Source organism: Neomonachus schauinslandi, chromosome 14, assembly GCF_002201575.2.
Source record: "Neomonachus schauinslandi chromosome 14, ASM220157v2, whole genome shotgun sequence".
Lineage (NCBI taxonomy): Eukaryota > Metazoa > Chordata > Mammalia > Carnivora > Phocidae > Neomonachus > Neomonachus schauinslandi.
In genome coordinates, this window is record NC_058416.1 from 17,867,229 (window position 1) to 17,887,212 (window position 19,984).

The 19,984-nt window shown below is 46.3% G+C and overlaps 1 protein-coding gene across 1 annotated transcript in view; it reads right to left on the bottom strand.

Annotated features, from left to right (window-relative positions):
* Nucleotides 1-2,100: 2,100 nt before the first annotated feature.
* The window catches only part of ONECUT2 (one cut homeobox 2), a 46,264-nt gene continuing 28,380 nt past the window's right edge, over nucleotides 2,101-19,984 (bottom strand). The window contains exon 2 of the mRNA XM_021686379.2: nucleotides 2,101-4,186. Within this exon, the coding sequence (XP_021542054.1) occupies nucleotides 3,900-4,186 (287 nt within the window). The 3' untranslated portion in view covers nucleotides 2,101-3,899. The remainder of the gene's footprint in view (nucleotides 4,187-19,984) is intronic.

A 19,984-nucleotide genomic window follows, 5' to 3' on the forward strand; every position in this document is an offset into this window, starting at 1 on the left:
AAGTCCTTGGAGGGAAGTTCTTGCCTTTTTTACATTAGGACGTCCTCCTCGGGTCACCGGGACCACCGAGGGGGTGGATATGGCTACAACAGGTTTTATCGGTATTGAAATCTCAGGCCACAAAGGCAGCCTCTTTGGGTTTTGACATCTTCAGAGGGTGCCCGAACCCAAATGGTGAGATTAGCGTGCCGAAGGATCACTGACCAAACCAAGCAGGCTTGCTCCCTCAATCCAATCTCCAGAACACTGGCCGCAAGTCACAAGGATCTCATGTAGAAATAGCCGGGCTGAAGTTCCTTTGCATCAACCCATAGGGAGCATTCCCCGGCTGCAGTATGCTCTTTTCTCAGTCGTTGGACAAAGGAGACAAGGGGTATGAGCAAGACACAAAAGGATACAGGGCAAAGTCCTGGGACATCCCGAGGGAGGATGAAATGCCAAAGCCACGGAGAGTCTGTTCCTTCACAGCTCTGTGGGTGCTGGCCCTGCAAAGGGAGACCCCCATGGTGGGAGCCAGGAGGTGGCACCATGGACGACGGGGCTCTTGGGGGCAGGACGCTGGGATTCTCCCCAAATCCTGCTTTGTGTTTTCCCTCCAGGAGGGAGACAAGCCCCCAGTCGGTACCGCTGCCTCGTTCCAGCTCCAGTGTGGCTGCACACAGGCTTATATACCTCGGGAATTAGCCTCCGGGGGAAACCTCATCAGCCCATTGCGACAGGAGCTGGACTTCCCCTGTGAGAAGTCCCTTTGGTGGATCTGCTCCCTGAGGGGATCGGCAACACCCTGATGGGACAGGGTAGCTCCTGGAGGGCGGATTTCTGGGCTGGCCTCATTGCCACAGCTAGAGGGACTGGACCGCTGAGCCTTCCCAACAGTTACAGAAGACAAGCTCCCCACTGGTGGGCCAGATCTCATGCACAGACCTCACTCGCCACCTTGACGGTGGTTGAGGCATTAGACTAGAGATGACCCCAAATACATATAAAACTCATTTGCACCACGAATCCATTTATCAACAGGTTAAATGTTGAAATGCTTGAATTTGACTTTCAACCTTTCCCGGGAATTTTCACAGAAATCTGAGTACTCCAAATCATCCACAGTGGAAAACGGACTCTGGGATGGCATGAGGAATGAGCGAGATTCGGAACTGAAGGCCTAATAGATGAAGCACTTGACCAAAACAAGACATGGATTTGGACAGCAAGAATTTGGGGTTATCACCAATGTCAAGTTGAATCTATATATGTATTCATATATTATATATATATCTCTCTTTCTTTAGAAATGCAACTTTACAGCTGATTTTTAAAAAGCTAATAGAAAAGTAGAAACTGGCAATTATTTTCACATGTTTCCCCCCACCCCCAAATGAAGCCGTTAGGATGTAGCAATCACATGAAAATGAGGCTCTTGATTCCTCTATAAACTCTTTGGTTCTGTGGTTCAGGAGACGCTGTGTCACCAAGACCGCTAACCCTGACCCTCACTCCCCTTCCCTCCCCTGATGCTGAGACTCTGAACATAGAAGGAACCAAGTCTACGGGATAAGCAAAGAACATTCAAGTGACATTATTCCCCGTACTCTGAGGAGTAGAGAGAATAATACTTCAGTATCCCAACATCTTAAACTTGGAGTCCATGGAACCTTTTGAGAGATTCCATGTTGGGGCAGAAAGCCGTAAAACAAAATTAAAGGGAAACAATAAAATCAAATCAACGACCCTTGCCTTTTGTTGCTCAGGAACAAAATTGATTACCTTTACACAGATCAATGACGCTATTAGTATTTTAGCCAGACAAGAGGAGATAATGAACTGAACAAAAGATGTGAGAAATCCTCATCTTTGGTATTGTAGCTGTTGAGGTTTCTGTTGCTCTGTTCCGTGTTCTTTTGAAAAACTGCATAGGCACAAATTAAAGACAATCTTCAACTTTAAGATTACCGCGTGAGTTGTCAAATGAGGCAGGAGCCGCCGAGGCTTTTCCTTCTATCTATTCCTGCCTCAACCCTTTCTTTAAAATCTGCTTCCAAAAAATGTCCCAAGAGGTCTGTTTAAACACAGTGTGTCTCGCTTTTTTGTTTTGTTTTGTTTTTTTTGTTTTTGTTTTTTTTCTGGCGTGCTTCCTTCTTCTTGGTGGTGATTTTCACTGATTTACGTATTTATTTATTTATTCATTTTAATGGAACAGTTTTGTTTGTTGCAGAAGTAGGTGCAGAAAAAGTTTCTTTGGTTTCGATTAAGTAATTCATAAAAAATTCAGTCTCAAGTGTCTGTAAAGAATCATTGCAGCGTTTGGCTTGCTTCGAACATCCCCATGGGGCTCACCTGGGGCCATTCACTGGTAAATATGCACATCGTGACCTTCGCAACCTCCCAGAGTTCTGTGGGCGCTCTTCTGCGTGCTGTGGGAAGGTGACAGCCAGGACCCAGAGCTGGCGTGGCAAAGCCACTCCCTGGGTGGCTTGGCTAGCCGGTCCGCTCAGCCCGATGGTGAGCCAAATGCAAGAGCTGAATGCCATTCGGAGTTGCAGAGGTTTTCTGATTTCTAAAAGTAATCATTTAGGCTAGAAAATGGCAAGTAATAAATGTCTTTGGTTTGCAGTATTCTGCTTCTTTGGTGTGCTGTGTTTTCTCCAGATTTATTCAGCTGTTTTGCAAGGATGATTCGACAGTGGAAGAGATTGGGACTAGATGACCTTCATGAGTAACACGTATGGTGGTTTGAATTACTTTTTTTTTTTCTTGCTAGAAAACACTGAAAAACGTCCCTACCAATGGGATGGATGAAGAAACAACTGAAATCCGAAAGAATGAGAATGAATCATGTGGTAGTTACAATGCACAATAGGAGGAACCAGGTGACTAATAACCAAGAAGGATACATCAATGATCTAAAAAAAATCTAGATCTTTTAAAATGCTGCATTTGCTCCATGTACCGTAACAGTTAAATTGGCCTCCTGAGTGTGCGTCTGCATTATGTACAAACAGAATTTGTAGCAAACTGCAAAATGTGCTTGAAGCCATATTCCCAACGATTCCCTAATGACTTCACAATCAGCGTCTTGAAAATCCAGATGTGGTGAATACAGAACCTTCCTTACTTCTCTGTTTATCTACGTTGTGCTTGATACGTTAAGCTCAAGAGAACTGATTTTTTTTTTTTGATGAATCCAAGACCACGTGAGATTTCCAGGAGGTAAGGAAAAGAAAATTGTAAACTGGATCAACTTAAAGCTTTCTAAACCATTCAATGAAACGATGCCTGAGTTGGAAAAACAGGTCCTTGGATTTTTTTTTTAATTTCCGTGTTTAAAAGTTGTGCTCAGTAATTATCATTCTGATGTTTTTATGTTATGGCTGTGAGCTTTGGTGTACTGTGGTATGATGAGGCTAAGCACTTGGATGAGGTCATTCTTGTTGCTAGAAGAATCTCTCATGGTAGCATCTTGGGAGCCCAAACTCAGAATCCTTACACAGGCAAATTCCCACCATGACACGTGGGAACTCTGACTGCAACAGGGCCCAAAGTGGGACTGTTGACATCTGAAGGGATCCCAAGCTTGGCTGACACCACACTGAAATCAACTCGCTCCAGGAAGGCCCCTCATTTGGATTTCTGGGATGCTTAGCATGCTCAGAGGACGAGGTCCGGTTCAAAAAGATTAATTTTCAGCTTGCACTTGGACTCCATAGCCATTACAAACAAAACAAAACAAGAACACCTGGTCTATGATTACAGCTAGAATAGAAGTTTCTTTTCAAGAGAATTGTGCTTTCAAATCACCAGTGAAGGGCCCCAGCTAAGAATCCGGTGTCTTTTTCCTTTGTGTTTTCTTTTGTGTCGGTTGTCCTCATCTGGAGGTGACCTGTGCCCAACCGAGAGTCCTTCCATCACGCTTTGGTACAAGTGCTGGAGGTGGACGAGGAGCCCGCTGTGCTCAGATCATCCTGCCACTTCTCTAGGCTGCGGCGCCGGGCATTCATGAAGAAGTTGCTGACAGTCGTAAGCTCCAGGCCCAGCTGCTGGGAAATGGTGATCTGCATCTCTTTGGATGGCCGTTTGTTCTCCTTGAAGATGGCAAAGAGGGTTCGGCGTTGGAGGTCGGTGAACACCAGGCGGGATTTCTTCTGGGAATTGTTCCTGTCTTTGTTTGGTTCTTGCTCTTTGCGTTTGCACGCTTGAAGGGAAAGAGAAGAAGGAGTGAGTCAGTACGAGTGTGAGAAGCAGCCCCCCCGAGAAGGTGAGCCATGGAAAACACTGACAGAGTCATACAAGGGGATGTAAACCGTTAAACTTTATTGTGCGAATTGCTCAGCTGTCAATAACCAGCCTTCCCAGTTCGGCTCCGGGTGATGGAAGGCGCCAGTGAGTGGAGAAGGGAGGAAGGGTGAGAAAGGCCCGGGCGGCTCTACACTGTCTGTTTTTTTTTTTATTTTTATTTTTTAAAGATTTTATTTATTTATTTGAAAGAGAGAGAATGAGAGAGAGAGAGAGAGAGAGCACATGAGAGGGGGGAGGGTCAGAGGGAGAAGCAGACTCCCCGCCGAGCAGGGAGCCCGATGCGGGACTCGATCCCGGGACTCCAGGATCATGACCTGAGCCGAAGGCAGTCGCTTAACCAACTGAGCCACCCAGGCGCCCCCACCGTCTGGTTTTAAACCAGTGGCAGCCCCCTGCCTCCCAGCACACCCTGAAAATTCTTCATCTCTGAAATCAGGCACCAGGAAGGGAGAGATGACTCTGGGTTCCCAGCGGGAGCCTGGGCAGGCAGTTCCTCTTTCATACTCAGCTTCTAGAAGTGTTTACAGCCGAGCTGAAATGACATTGTGGAGTCAAAACTTAAAAGTGCATCATTTTTTTCCAAAATCAAAGCTTCTACCCATGTGATTCAAAAAATTGTTAACAGAATGAAATTAGAAGTGACAGAACGATGGTATCATCCCAACCCAAGTCCCCTTCTTCCAGACTTTTGAAGAATTAAGGAAAAAACAGAACAAAACCAAAACAAGGAGGGAAAGGCCGGAAGAAGCTGGTTGAGCCCACTCCAGCTTGGGTAGCCTGAAGCCAGTACAAGAGGACAAGGGCTGGGGGTGGCAGGAGCAGCCCGAACTAGGGGGGACTTTAATTTATGCACCACTACCTCTGCCTTACCCTGCAAGTTCCCAGAAGGCAGGGAGCAGGTCTGTGTAATATTCCCAACTGGCCCGTTTGGGAGCCGTGGACATAATGGAATACTTGGGATGCCGAGGTCGCGTGATGCCTGGACTATTTCTGGGGGTCTGTACACTTCACAGACCGATTTGGGTCTCAGAAAAGAGACTCGTAAGGGTGAAATAACATGGGGCATACAAATCAGGAATGGAAACATGAGAACCCCTGTTCAAGTCACTGGAAAGGAAGCCCAGCTCCCCCAGGGGCGTCGTGCAGCATCGACAGAGCTAACACGGGAAAGGCAAGGAGGGAGCAGAGACGCTCCTTCCCGAATCAAACCCTACTGGACGTTCTGGGCCCAGGTTGGACATTCCTTTGTACTGGACTGACACGCCCCCCAAGTGAGCAGTTTGGGTGCTGCCTGGATGTCTTCCCACACTTCTCAAAGCCCCGGTTTGCCAGTCTCCCGTCTGAGCCGTGGGTCAGGGCGTGACCTTCTGCAGGGAGCATCTCGTGCAGGGGAGCTGTTACCGTTGGAGTATTGGGGCGGGGGGAGATAGCCTTCCAACTGATGGGTCTTACAGTTTAACCTGAGGACCAGCATGCAGAGAGAAGATCTTGTGGACGCCGAACTGCCCCCCACCTAACTGGCTGTCCTCTCTGGTGGGTGCTCTCTGCCATAAAGGAGTCACTCCTGAAATACAGAAAAAGTGAGGACACTTTGCTTTGCTAAACGTTTTCTCCCTGATCTTTTCCTTCTTCCTTTTTAAAAGTAAAAGGAATCACAGTACCTTTGAAAATGAAACACACACACCCATCCCCATACACATACGCCGATGAAAGCAATTTGTTTCCACCTGAAAACCCATTCTCTTGGAGGGTCGGACTTTCTCAGAGAAGGCGTGCTTCCAGGGCGACGGAAGCTCAGGCAGAAAGGCCGAGATGCTCCACACCTGTTCACTCCTCACGGCGCGTCCCACTAAAGGCGGTCTCCTTGCTCATCCCTGCGAGGATCTTCCATTTCTGTTGGATTCTGTACGCTTACCACACCCTTATCTTCAGACTCACTCACTCTCTCTTGTCTGATCGCCTGTCTTCCTCAACAGTGCTTCTCAACTCAGGCACAGGGATCCCTGGAGACTCTGGGGCAGGCAGCCTGGGCAGGGCCTGAGAACCTGCATTTCTAATGAGCTCCCAGGTGATACCAGTGCTGCTGGTCCATATGCCTCAGCTGACTCCCAGGCATACACCTGACTTCCAAATTCTCCGAGGAGCACTTTGATGGAAAGGAGAGCTTTGGAACCAGGCAAGCCTGGATTCACAGCCGGGCTCCTTTTCCTACAGGGCCTTGGGACCTCGGCAGATCGCTTCACCCCTCGGAGCCCGTGTTCCCCATCCAATGGAAGTAACGGTGCTGACCTGCAGAGGTACAAGAGAGCATGGACAAGCGCTCCCTTCCCTCTCTCTGCATTTCCCCAGGAATCCTGAGGTAGATAAGCCGGCAGAATTGTTTTCATTTTAAAATGAAATAAATTGAGACCTAGATTGGGTAAGTCATCGACCTTGGAATGAGGTTCCATTCCAAGTCTGCTGCAGACCCAGGGTAAGAAGAATCCAGTCCTTCCCTCTCTCCATCTTCCCTCCTTCCTTCTTTCCTTTCTTAAGATTACTTATTTACTTGAGAGAGAGAGAGAGTGAGAGAGAGCACAAGTGGGGGGCAGGGAGAGGGAGAAGCAGGCTTTACACTGAGCAGGGAGCCCGATGCGAGGCTTGATCCAGAACCCAGGGATCATGACCTGAGCCGAAGGCATACGCTTAACCGACGGAGCCGCCCAGGCACCCCTCTCTCCATCTTTCTCATCTATAGAAACGGCATCCACACTGTTGTCACATCTGAGGGGATCTGTTCGCAGGGCAGCCTCTAGGGCTTCACCCCCAGAGATTCTGGTTTTTTACAAACCTCCTTGGGCCCTCCTGAGACATGGGAACCAGCATGCTTGCCTATATTGTCACTTCAGGTCCCAAACTATTGTCCCCACCGCAGCCTCCTGGGACACCTGGTGCCAAGCCTTCATCAGGAGGATTCTGTGTAAACAGCGGTGCATGGTAATCTCCTGATAACAAAATCTGGGCCAATATCCTCTACAAACATTGGCTTGCCTCCTGCCTTGTTTTCTCTTTTGGTCTTCCCTGGTGTCCCAGGTGCGTGGCCTCAACCGTGAGTGTGGGAGGGTGTAGAGAGGAAGGGGGACAGGAATGAGTAAGTTCTGTGAGGCAGATACAGGCCGCGGTCATCCTGGAACCATACTTCCCCTTGACACCTGGTCCCTGCAAGGCACCTGCCCATCTCGCACCACAACTGCATCCTCATCACTGAGTCATAGAATGCAAGGGCTCTGGGCTGGCCCGGGACTGTCACTGTTCAGGTGGGGAGCCGGAGGCCCAGCGAGGTGAGCCGGAGCAGAAGCCGAAGGCTGAACCCCGTCAGAACTTTCTTCCCAAGACGTCTGGGAGCGGAATGAGGGGTAGAGCTGTAGATTCTCATCTTACAGTCGGTGAAGGCTCGGGGACTACTTATATAGGGTGATACAACCAGCTCTGAAGTGAGGACAGGCCTAGAGACCCCTTCCCAGCCTCCCTAGTGCCTGGGGAGCCCACGAAGTAAAAGGAAGCCAGCGCCGGGTCAGACTCCTCGGCGCCCCCTGCTCTGGCCCCGAAGCTTCTCACGCTGGGGGGGTTTTGTCCCGTGAGTTCAGGTCCCTGTTAGACAACCTCTTCTGTTTGGGCTGGACCACTGCCACTTGTTTCTGGAGAATTCAGGCCGACTGTTTGCTACAGAATTAGTGCTGGACGGTCCTTTGGGCTCCTGCCTAATGGCCTCAATTGACAGGAAAGGAAAATGTCTCATAGAAATGAGCTCTACTAAGACTTGAAACGAAAGACTCTATAATTTTGCTTTTCTTGAGCAACTGACAGAAGGAGAAGGCTGAAGTGGATGAGGGCCTGGCAGTTCCCACCGACCCAAGTGCAAAGCCCAGCTGTGTGACCTGGGTGTGGTCACTGGGCCTCCCCGTGCCTTCCTTTCCCTAGTGGTCACTGCACGGGGCTCAGCTGCCCAGGGCCTTCCCACCTTGGGGATGGATTTGCCTTCATGGGCCTCTCCCTCTGTTTAGTACCATTTCACTTATTGTCCCAAACCAAAGGCAGATGCTGTCTTTCTCAGTGACACCTGTTCATCTCTCCTCAGGCAGGGAAGAAGAATGGAAATTTTGGCTGTTACCTGCAAGCTTAATATACACAACTGCGTTAATATACACAATACATTCTACCTGGAAAGTCCCACACTGGGCAGGTGCCTCTTTTGGGGATACTTCTCCCACCTACCTAGTGGGGAGTGGAATCAGGAGTTTCTTTTCCCTCCCAGACAAGACACTTCAGGGTTTGAGCTCTGGGACCACCACCTTGCAAGGATCCTAGGGGGCGCTCATGAGTTATGTGCTGGCGGAAGGTGGCCCGGGCACGCACTGAGTGTGAGTTAGCAGGGCAAGCATGGCCAGGGTTGGTCTCCAGCGGGGTGCAAACATCAGCCTCCCCTGGCTTGTCCTCTTATTTCTGATCTTTCAGACTGGATTTGTAAACCCCTGTCTCTCCAGTTTCTTCTCAGCGTGTTCTTTTTTCATGGGCTTTCAGGCCTGTCCCTGTCCTCCAGGAATCCGGCAGCTCTTCCCACCTCTGCCCAGCCCCCGCTTTCCCTCTCCTCTCCACCCCACTCAGCACCTCCCCGCTCCTCCCTCCAGCTTCCTGTGTAGGCCAGCTTGGCCCTGGAGTCCTGCAGAAATGGACTTGTCCTTGCCACCCTGCTCCTTGGAAACCACAAGCACACGGGCCAGAGAGGTCCTTGCAGAGGCCCCTGGGAAGGTGAGCTGCCGAGCTCCTGGAGGGGAGGCGATGCTTGGGGCCGGGCAAGGGGGAGCCCATTCCAAAGGGGAATCCGCAAGAAGCACCAATCTCAGGTGGAGGCGGAGAAGGATCTATCTGTGTGTTTTCCAAGACCCCTGGCAGGCCCGCTGCCCCCACCCCACCCCAGGCTCCCCTCGTGCCTGCTTTAGCTTCATCAGATGGATGGAAGACCTAACCCCTGCCAGAAGGACTGCCCTCCTTCTCCTGGGGAACAGAGTCCTTTTAAATTCTCCGCAGCAGCGGTCCCGCCCCTTTGTGTGAACGAGGACAGGCTCCTAGAGCAGGCTTTGAGGGGGGAGCAGAGACTTACAGAAAGCAGGTGCCCCCAAGGGGGCAGAGCAGCCCCACAGAGGGAACTGAGGCCGACTAATTGCAAAATTGGCCCCAATTCTTCCCTTCCCAATATCTGTACCCCCTGCAATGTGACTCTGTAGCTCCTCCCAGCACGAGATGGCATTTGCTTGCCTTTGCAGGGGTGCTGGGCTGGCCAGATGATTTGCTTTAGCCGAACAAATGTGGCAGAAGTGACGGCATGGCAGTTCTGAGCCCAGGCCTCAAGGAGCCATGTGGTTTGTTCATGCTCTTGGAACTCTGCCTGGCGGCCACGTGACAAGCCCACACCAGCCTGGGCCAGCCGGGCCTGGTGGCCCCGCAGCCGAGGGCAGGTGCATGAGTGGGTCCAGCGGAGACCACCCACGCGGGGCCCTGGAGAGGCAGAGCCGCCCAGATGACCCACAGACTCTGGAGCAAAAGTAAATGTTTCTGGCTTCATGCTACGGGTTTTGTGGTTCTGTGTTATGTAGCATCGCTGTGGTGATAGATACAGAAGCCAAGAAAAACCTTTGCCTTCCTGCCCGGGGAAAGTCAAATGTCGGACAGGAAGTCTCCGCTTGAAACTGAGACCTGGTTATCAACTGCATGACCTTGAGCCTCAGTTCCCTCATCTACCTCATCTATAAAATGGGGATACTAATGCCCACCACTCCGGACATCAAGAGGCCAACTGTGGGGCGCCTGGGTGGCTCAGTCGGTTAAACATCTGCCTTCGGCTCAGGTCATGATCCTGGGGTCCTGAGATTGAGCCCCACTTTGGGCTCCCTGCTCGGCGGGGGAGGCTGCTTCTCCCTCTGCTCCCCGCCCCCCCAGCTTGTGCTTGCTCTCTCTCTCTCACTCTGCTCTCTCTCTCTCAAATAAATAAAATTTTTAAAAAAGAGGCCAGCTGTAGCACTTGGCACGCAATAGGTGCTTAGTAAATGTAAATATTCTTTTCCCCTTCATGGAAAAAGAAGAAAAAAGGTTTATAAGAAGGTAAGGTTAGGGGTGCCTGGGTGGCACAGTCAGTTAAGCATTCAACTCTTGATTTCAGTTCAGCTCATGATCTCAGGGTCGTGAGATCGAGCCCTGTGTCGGGCTCTGCCCTCAGTGCAGAATCTGCTTAAGACTCTTTCTCCCTCTGCCCCTCCCCACCCCATGCTCTCTCTCTCTTAAAAATAAATAAATCTCTAAAAAATAAGAAGGTGAGGTTAGGAATTCATAATTTGAAATGGTTTTCCAAGACTCACTCAATGGTAGATGAACTGCCCAGGGGGCTCATGGCAAATAAAAGGTTAAGGAGATTTGTTTTCATTGTGAAGTTGTCTCATGGTCAATTCCCAGCCTCGCAGAAAAGGTAAGACCGTGATGCGTTTTCATGTATGTGTCAGAGATCCTAATAGGCTTGGGACCACTGGTGTTTCCTAACATCACTAATTTATGTCCAAATACATTCTACATATGATGGGTATTGTTAGCTCCTAATAAATAATGCAGAAGGGCCATATTCTCCTTGCATTCAGTAAATACTTTCCCTGAATAGTTCAATGTGATCTTGCCAGGGCACAGGGTGGGGGTGTGGGAGGAAGTCATGGGGGTGTGTCCTTGTCAGTGGTCACTTGACCTCCAAGGATATGGGTTTGGAAAATCTGCTAAGGAGAATCGATGCTGTCTTTCCGTTGGAGAGCCTGAAGCTGCCTGCTCACAAGGGCTTTTGCAAGGTGGGAGAGTGACTCTCTCTAGCAAGGAAGGCACACACACACCAGGGCTGGTGCTGTGCTGGAAAGATCAACTGGGTTGTACTGGAAAAACCAACTACAAACGTAAATTCATATGTGTAGCTCCAACCCTGTTCCAAGAAACCTATGGGTTTTTCTTTTTAAGTGTTTATCTGAGTTCCAGTTAGTTAATATACAGCATAATATTAGTTTCAGGTGTACAGCATAGTGATCCAACACTTCCATGCATCACCCTGTGCTCATCATGACCAGAGCACTTCTTCATCCCCATCACCTCTTTAACCCATCCCCCACCCCCCTCCCCTCTGGTAACCATCTCTGTAGTTAAGAGTCTGTTTCTTGGTGTGCCCCTCTCTCTTTTTGTCCCTTTGCTCATTTGTTTTGTTTCTTAAATTGCACATATGAGTGAAATCAGATGATGAAAAGATGCTCAACATCACTCAGCATCAGGGAAATGCAAATCAAAACCACAGTGAGAGATCACCTCACACCTGTCAGGATGGCTAAAATCGACAACACAAGGAACAAGTGTTGGCGGGGATGTGGAGAAAGGGGAGCCCTCCCGCACTGTAGGTGGGAATGCAAGCTGGTGCAGCCACTCTGGAAAACGGTATGGAGGGTCCTCACAAATTTGAAAAGAAAACTACCCTACGATCCAGCCATTGCACTACTGGGTATTTACCCAAAGGATACAACAATACTCATTCAGAAGGACACACAGCCCAATGTTTATAGCAGAATTACCTACAACAGCTATACGGAGGCAGCCCAAATGTCCACTAACTGATGAATGGATCAAGAAGATGTGGTGTATATATACAATGGAACACTACTCAGCCATAAAAAAGGAATGAAATGTTGCCATTTGCAATGACATGGATGGTGCTAGAGGGTATTATGCTAAGAGAGATAAGTCAGTCAGAGAAACGTGTGGGGTGCAGGTAAGAAGAAGGAAATAAACTCCCTTTACTTCCCTGCTCTGCAGAGGTGACCCTTTGGTACTGACGGGAGAGCGAGCCCATGGAAGAGGTGCCAGTGTCCAGGAGGGTCCCCTGCCTTTGGAGCTATTCTGCATATCTAAGAGCTTTGAGAACAGTAACAGGATCCCCTGCACTCAAATAGGGAAGCAAGGATAGAGGTGTTACATACTCTGATAGTACATATTTAATGTTCCGAAAGCCATCGGTGCTGCTAAGTCTTAGGAATGCAGGCTTCTCAGGCCGCGAAGGACTAGGTGCTGGCACATGATTACAGGGACGGGGAGGGGAGGGGTGTGATGCACCAGACTGAGGGCTCCAGCTCTACGCGTTGGCCGCTGGGGGCCAGGGGTGGCAGGGGCACTGACTGATCACCTACCCGTGAGGGGGGGAGGCCTTGATGGAAGGGGAGGGGCTGCAAGGGACACGAACTTTTCAAATCATTGAATTATCCTGTGCTGTCTAAAATTTGGAAACTATAAATCATTTGCAGTTAAATGCTTTGCAGTTTTCCCTGCCTCCCTCTGATTCCTGACCTCGGTCCAGATTACTGTGGAGCCAGCAGTCCGGTGAACTTGGCCCCTGAGAGCTAAACTCTAACTTCACTCTGGTTTCTGCAAACGTCCCTGGCCTGAATCAGATGGGAAACTTAATGGCTTTGTCTCCAGGTTGGGAGGTGGCTTTCTTCACAGATCAGAAGCCAAGCCACTCAGGCAGCGGAACCAGTGACATCCAGACCCATATCCATTTGAGAGGCCAAGAGCAGAGACAGGGAGGACGCACCATGCAAATGGACTTGGAGTCATTCTCGGTTGTTGGGTTTTATCCTTCCTTCATTCCCTTTGAACTGTGAGTGCAGACAAAACCCTGGCGAGAAAATCCTCTAAACCATTTGGCAAATTTTCCTGGACAGCCCGGGCACTCCAGGTTGAAGGACTATGTGGCAGGGAGAGAGCTTCTGTCTGGCTTCTTAGAGCAAATATGAGGTGGGGATGGGGAGGTAGGGGGAAAGAAGAGACAGAGAAAGGAGAGAGGAGGGAGAAGAATCGAGAGAGCATGGGGGCCGTGCACACATGAGCACACGCAGATGCCCCTCATTCAGGAGACTCTCTGGAAGGGGTCATGTCCAGGGTGCAGAGATGTCAGCAGCCCCAGGAAGTTTGGGGTTGCCCCTGCGTGCCTGAGCCACACCTCAGGCTTCACTTCTGACGTGGGGCAAATTTCTGCTCATCTGGGTATCCCTGCAGTACCCTCTTCTCATCTGGAAATGTGGATGATAAATGATAAATGTCTGCTCCTCCTCTATATCCTGCCCCTCCCTTGGCTCGGGGGTTGGGAGGGTTATAGTGACAAATGTTAGAGCAACTCCCCGATGTCCATTTATTGTCAAATGAAAGGCAGCCCGCCAGCCACCATTCTCAGTTCCCGCGCCTCAAAGACATTCCCTGAAGAAAACAGGTTTTATTTCCTGTCTTTATTTTTACCTTCAATACAAAGGCACTGAAGGGGACTTAGGAAATGGCGGTCCTTGGATGCCTGACCACTTTTGTAGGTAAAGCTAGACCCAGAAAAAGGCCCAGGTGGCCCCAGAAGGTGAATCTTCCAAAGGAGGGCACCAGCCCTGGGCACCTCCTGCACCTCTAGCTGCCCCTCCCCAGCAGGTTCTGCTGCCCATAGCTCAAGCGTGCACACCCAGTGCGGATGTGCCTTCAGCCCCTGCTTCCCTTTCAGCAGAAGCTCTGAGTGCAGAAGGGACAAGTTTCTAATAGCAGATGTTCCAGGGCAGCTGGTAAAACCCCCAGGTCCCAGAACGGCAGGACTTTAGAGACCATGGGGTCCCATCCTTTATCCTGGATAGAGGAGTCTGAGGCTCTTAGAGGTGCCATGTGTAGCCCAAGACTGACCACAGCTACTCCACGCAGAGCCCCGAGAACCCAGATTCTCTCACTTCTACTCCAGTAGGACTTTTATTCCCATCTGGTTATTAGAATTAGTCTTTTGGGGGCACTCGGCCTTTGAAATGACAATTTCTGGTTATTCATTCTGCTGATGATGAAGTCTGGCAAAGAAAGATCTTTCGTCCTGTGGCATGGCTGCTTTCCTACAAGCTATCTAGGAAGTCGTGGGTTGCTAAGACAAATATTTCGTTCTGGATAGAAACATCTGGCTTAAAATAGCTAAGGGAGCCAGTGTAGCCGCCCCTAACTTCCCACTAAAATCATCTCAAAAACCTAGAGTAGGAGATAAAGCTCCCCAAACTGAAAGCCAGGACTGCAGTCAACCTGTGTGAGGCCATCTATGAGGAATTTTCACCTCAACACAAGGCCAATGGAACTCGGTTAAAAAATAAGATCTGAATTGAAAAAAAAAAAAAAATAATACCTGCTTCCTCCAGCTGTTTGGAAATTCAAATTAAGCAGCCAGCATATGTCTTGGTAGGTATCTTCTGAAACGGCCAGAGTGCTTTCCACTCCCTACCACCTGAGAACTGCAACCCTCAGAAAACAAATAGAAAAAAAAAATTGGGGGTGGGGGTTGGAAGAGAACACCAGCAGTGGTAGATCACAGCGTGGAAGGCTGAGTTTCTGAAAAGTGCTCTAGGCGAACATAGGACAAGAGGAGGTGTGCAGGATATTGGGGATATGGGGACTGGGGTGCAGGGTATGGGGACTGATGCACATACGCCATTTGACTGGCTTATCAGCAACCAGAGCTGAAGCCATGTCAGTCCAGCAGGGCCAAATGAAAAGAAACCTGGTCAGATGTTAGGAGCTGGGTTAGGTGTATCAGTTAGCAATTTAGTGCAGGTCTCAGAGGGTGAGTGCACGGACCCCCCAGAAAGGAAGTCGTCGGGAAAACACACACCATTTCTGTTAACCACATCAGGGCTGACTGGATTTTTCTCATTTGAGAATGAATCAGAGGAAATTCTTCGGAAAATATCTTACAGAAACTTAATATTTTAGAGAATCATGTGGTATTTCAGTATGATGCAAAAGGAGATGATTTCTATAAAACAGAAACAGAAAATGATAGAACTCTGTAAGTAACAGTATGTAATAAAAAACAGTAAGACGAGATGAGAGAGATAAAAACTTGTCGGAGAATGAGAAATACACAGCATTGGAGGAAACCCAGAGCAACACTGACCGTGCAGTTGCAATGCTACAATTTCTGTCGTTCGGGTGGTCTTGCCTGTAGGGAGTTATTCTCAGGCACATACGGACTCAGAAATGTGTGTCTACAGACTCTTTATGAAAAGAAAAATAACAGAAGACATACTCTAGCTTACTGGGTATACAATCAGAATTAAAAGCTCAAGATTGTTATATCATCCTAAAAAAAGAACTGGCTATCAGCCCCATGTGGCTAGGAATACCCCTGAACTCAACCCAAACATCCAAAGGAGTATCATTACATTAACAAACATTGCCTCTTTGAAAAGGCTAAAGCAATGAATCTGCAGGCAGGCAGAATGGTTGATGCCTCCTTTTGCAACAGGATCTCCGTAATGTTTACAAACAAATAATTTCATTAATGTTTTTCATCATTATGTGAAGTACATAGTTTGAAAAAAAATGCTTCTGGAGAAGGATCTCCCTCTTTCAGAGTGAAACACCAGATTCGTAAGTCCAGTTAAAAATGATTTCATATATGTCAAACAGATGAAAAAGAAAACAACCCTGCCTACAACAAGAAAAAAAACCAGAAGGAAATGCTTCAAAGTGTTCAGGTAAGGCCTGAGAGCACCACTACTGTCCAATATTGTGCTGAGAAAGTGGTCAATGCAGTGAAAATAAGAAAAGACAAATAAGTGAAAATTTAGACAGGAATGAAACTAGTTGGTAAAATGACAAAAGTCTACATAATTTGAGTGCTCACTATTTGATAGGCATTATTTGATAGGTATTAACTCATTTAATTTTTACAGTCAACCTCTGAGGTAGTTTGCAACTAATGCTACTGAGTCACAGAAGATTAAGCAAATTACTTAAGGTTACAGAGTAAGTGATGGAGCTGGGATGCAAAGTCAGGTGGTCTGACTCCAGACTCCTTGCACCTAACAGCTACCCTATACTGCTTCTCCAGGCAGAAACAGAACACTAATTATAAGTTAATATGATTTTTTTTTTAAAGCCTAGAAAACACAAGAGCCTCAATACTGAAATTACTGGAACCAATAAGATAATTCAGGAAGGTGGTCAGTTACAAGATGAACATACAAAAACCAATATTGACTGTATATACATAGAAAATCCAAGATAATAAATAGATAAACTATTAAAACTAATATGAGAATTCAGCAAGGTTCCTAGACTCAGTATCAGTAGACAAAAATCCTCCATAACACAACAAACAGAAGATGACAAAATACCACTTATAATAGGATCAAAATATCAAGTATATAGAAATAAATCTAACAATATGTATGCAATATTTTGACAGAGAAAACTATAAACTTTGTTGGAGAAATTAAAGAATATCTAAATAAAGGTATTGGAATACTCGATATTATAAAGAGTTTAATTCTCTCCATGTTGATCTATAGATCCAATCAAATCTCTAATGAAAGTCCCAGCAGATTTCTCTCCATTCCTCCTTTTCTTCTCTCTTGCCTTTCAGTTTTTGGGATTTGACAAGCTGATTCTAAAATCTTTATGAGAATGCAAAAAAAATCAAAGAATAGTCAAGGTATTCTTGATAAGAAGAAAAAGATAGGAAGACTTGTTGTATCAACCATCAAGACCTTTAATAAGACGATCATGGTGTAGTACTGGGATAAGGACAAATAACTAGACCAGAGGAAAGAAGACAAAGCCCACAAACAGACCCACACACACATACGGACACTTGATTTAATAACACAATCTAATGACACTCGATTTAATGACAAGTGCCATTTAATGACAATGGCATTGCAGAACATGAAGAAAGTGTGTTCTTTCTAATAATGGAGCTGGGGTAACTGGATAGGCATTGGCAGGGCTTAATTCTTAACCCCTACCTTCACGCTGCACACAAAAAAATAAGTTCTGCATGGATCACAGACCTTCATATTAATGGCAAAACAATAAAGCTTCTAGAAGGTAATATAGGGTCCTATTTTCATAATCATGGGAAAGATTCCTTAAGACTCAAAGAGTACTAACCCAATGGAAAAAGATTTACAAATTAGAGCATATGAAAATTAAGAACTCTGCGTATCAAAAGACATGAATAAGAGAGTAAAAGGGAAAAAAGAGAGAGAGAGGGAGAGTAAACAGAGAGCCATGGATATTTGCAACACATACATAAGACAGACAAAGGGCCCGAATCTAGAATACATAAAATCTCTTGGAAAGCAATAAGAAATGCCAGACATCTCAATATGAAAACAGGCAAAGACTTGAACAGGCCCTCACAGAAGAAATCCAAATTTCCAGTAATTACAGAAAAAGACACAGTTATTAGTCATCCAGAAATTACAAATTAAAAACATTACACATCCATCAAAATGGCTTAAATGTAAAAGTCTCTAAATACTAAGTGCTGGCAAAGCTATGAGAACTCTCCTATGCTGCTGGTGGGAGTGTAAACTGGTACAACGGTTTCGGAAACTGTTTGGCAGTATCTGATAAGGTTGACTATATGCACGCTCCATGACCCCGAAATTCTGCCTCCTACATAGACTTTCTTGTTGAAGATGCTATCATATACTGGCACACTCCCTTGGCTGTCACCATTGTAGTGCATGCCAGCCCAACTCCCAACCGCCAGCACCTTTATCTCTTTGCCTAATGGCTTTCTCTGGTTGCTAGACCCTGCTCTGTCCGTAGGCAGGTCATGCCAGAAGGGCTGGGGAATCAATGCCCCCGTCCCAGGAGCTTCTCCCAATCCGTGAAGGATGAGTGCTGCCAGATAAATACCCCAACACCCTTGTTTTCCAGGTGTAAGAACTCTGAGGCATGTTTTCTATGAGCACACAGAGAGTTACTCAGTAGGATTAAGCTCCAGTTGCCGGCTGTGGGAATGTGTTTGATAAAACAACGCTTACTGATTTTCTTTCCTTCTTGGTCTTACTTCTCCTCTCCCCTACCAGTGCTTTCTGGGATCACGTTTCAAATAAATGACCTGTACTGGGATCCTTGGTTCAGAGTCTGCTTCTGGGGGAACCCAAATGAAGAAAACCCTACAGAAATATGTCGTGTACATTAGGATAGACGTCCGAGAATGTTCAGAGCAGCTGTTTGTAATAAAACTAGAAACAATCCAAGCGCCCATCAACAGAAGCATGGATAGATTATGGCATATTAATTTAATGGAATACTATATAGCTTTGAAAAAGAAAGAATGACTACTACTACTACTACCACCACTATTACTACATGCAACAACCTGTAACAACATGAAGAGAGTGCTGAAGAAAAGAAGCCAGACCAAAAGAAATACACACCAAGTGAGTTTATTTTTGTGAAGTTTAAAAACCTGGCAAAACTAGTCATCAGGGATACATATGTGAGTGTTAAGAACTATAAGACAAAGCCAAGCGATGATTATCATAAAAGGCAGGTCATTATTTAAACTTGATGATTGGGGGACGGGTTTTTGACAAGGAAAGGAAATATGGAGGACTTCTGGAGAGCTGGTAATATTCAATTTGCTTTACAATAATTCATTAAGCAATCCATTTATGTTTCATGCACTCCTGGTATACATGTTTTCTTTTATAATAATACATTTAAAAAAAGCTATAGCTTTTCTGTACACCAGAAATAACCTATTAGAAAATGCAACAGAAAAAGATATTCACAATAATACAAGTACCTGGGAATAACTATTAGCAAAAAAATGGAAAGGCCAAAGCTAAACTTTTCTTAATGAAAATATAAACAAAAATTTGGATAAGTGAACTCTATGCCTTATCTATAATCGAAAAGGTCAAAATAATATATAAATTCAAGCTGATTCTATAATTCCTGGAAGAATGAAAGTGCAAGAAAGGCTAAGAAAATGCAGAAACAAAAGATGAAGAGGTAAAACATGCTTTACCAGACCTCGAGACATTACAAAGCAAAAATAATTTAAATAGTGTGATGTTGACATGGGAATTAATAAATCAATAGAACAGAATAGAGTTCAGAAACAGACCCAAGTATATAAATGAATTTAATACATGATAAAGAGAATACTGTATTTCAAAGCCTAAGAAAGAGATGAATTGTTCAGAAACTAGTGATGGATTAAGTGGTTATCCATTCAAGGAAAAAAACAGATACAAACCTCACATCATTTACAAAAAGAAATTCCTGACAAATGAAAGAGTAGATTAAAGCTAACAGCATACTTAATGGTAAGAAACTTGAAGCTTTTCCACTAAGATCAGGTACAAGGGAGGAGACTAGGCAAGTAGGAGACAAGGAGACAAGGGAGGAGACATGGAGACAAAGGCACCACTCTTCTTCAACATGATACTGGAAGTCCTTGCTAATGCAATAAGGCAAGAAAAGGAACTAAATGGTGCACAGATTGTGAAGGAGGACATAAAACTTTGTTTACAGATAACATGTTCATCTATGCAGAAAATCCAAAGGAATCAAAACAAAAAAACAAAAAACAAACCCCAAAAAACCAAAAACTCCTGGAACTAATAGCAATTAGAACAAGGCTGCAGGATGCAGGTTAATACACAAAAGTCAACTGCTTTCCCATATACCAATAATGAGTAAGTGGAATTTGAAATTAAGAACATAATACCATTTATATTAGCATCCAAAAGAGATGAAATACTTAGGTATAAATTTATCTATATCTATCTATCTATCTATCTATCTATCTATCTATCTATCTATCTATCTA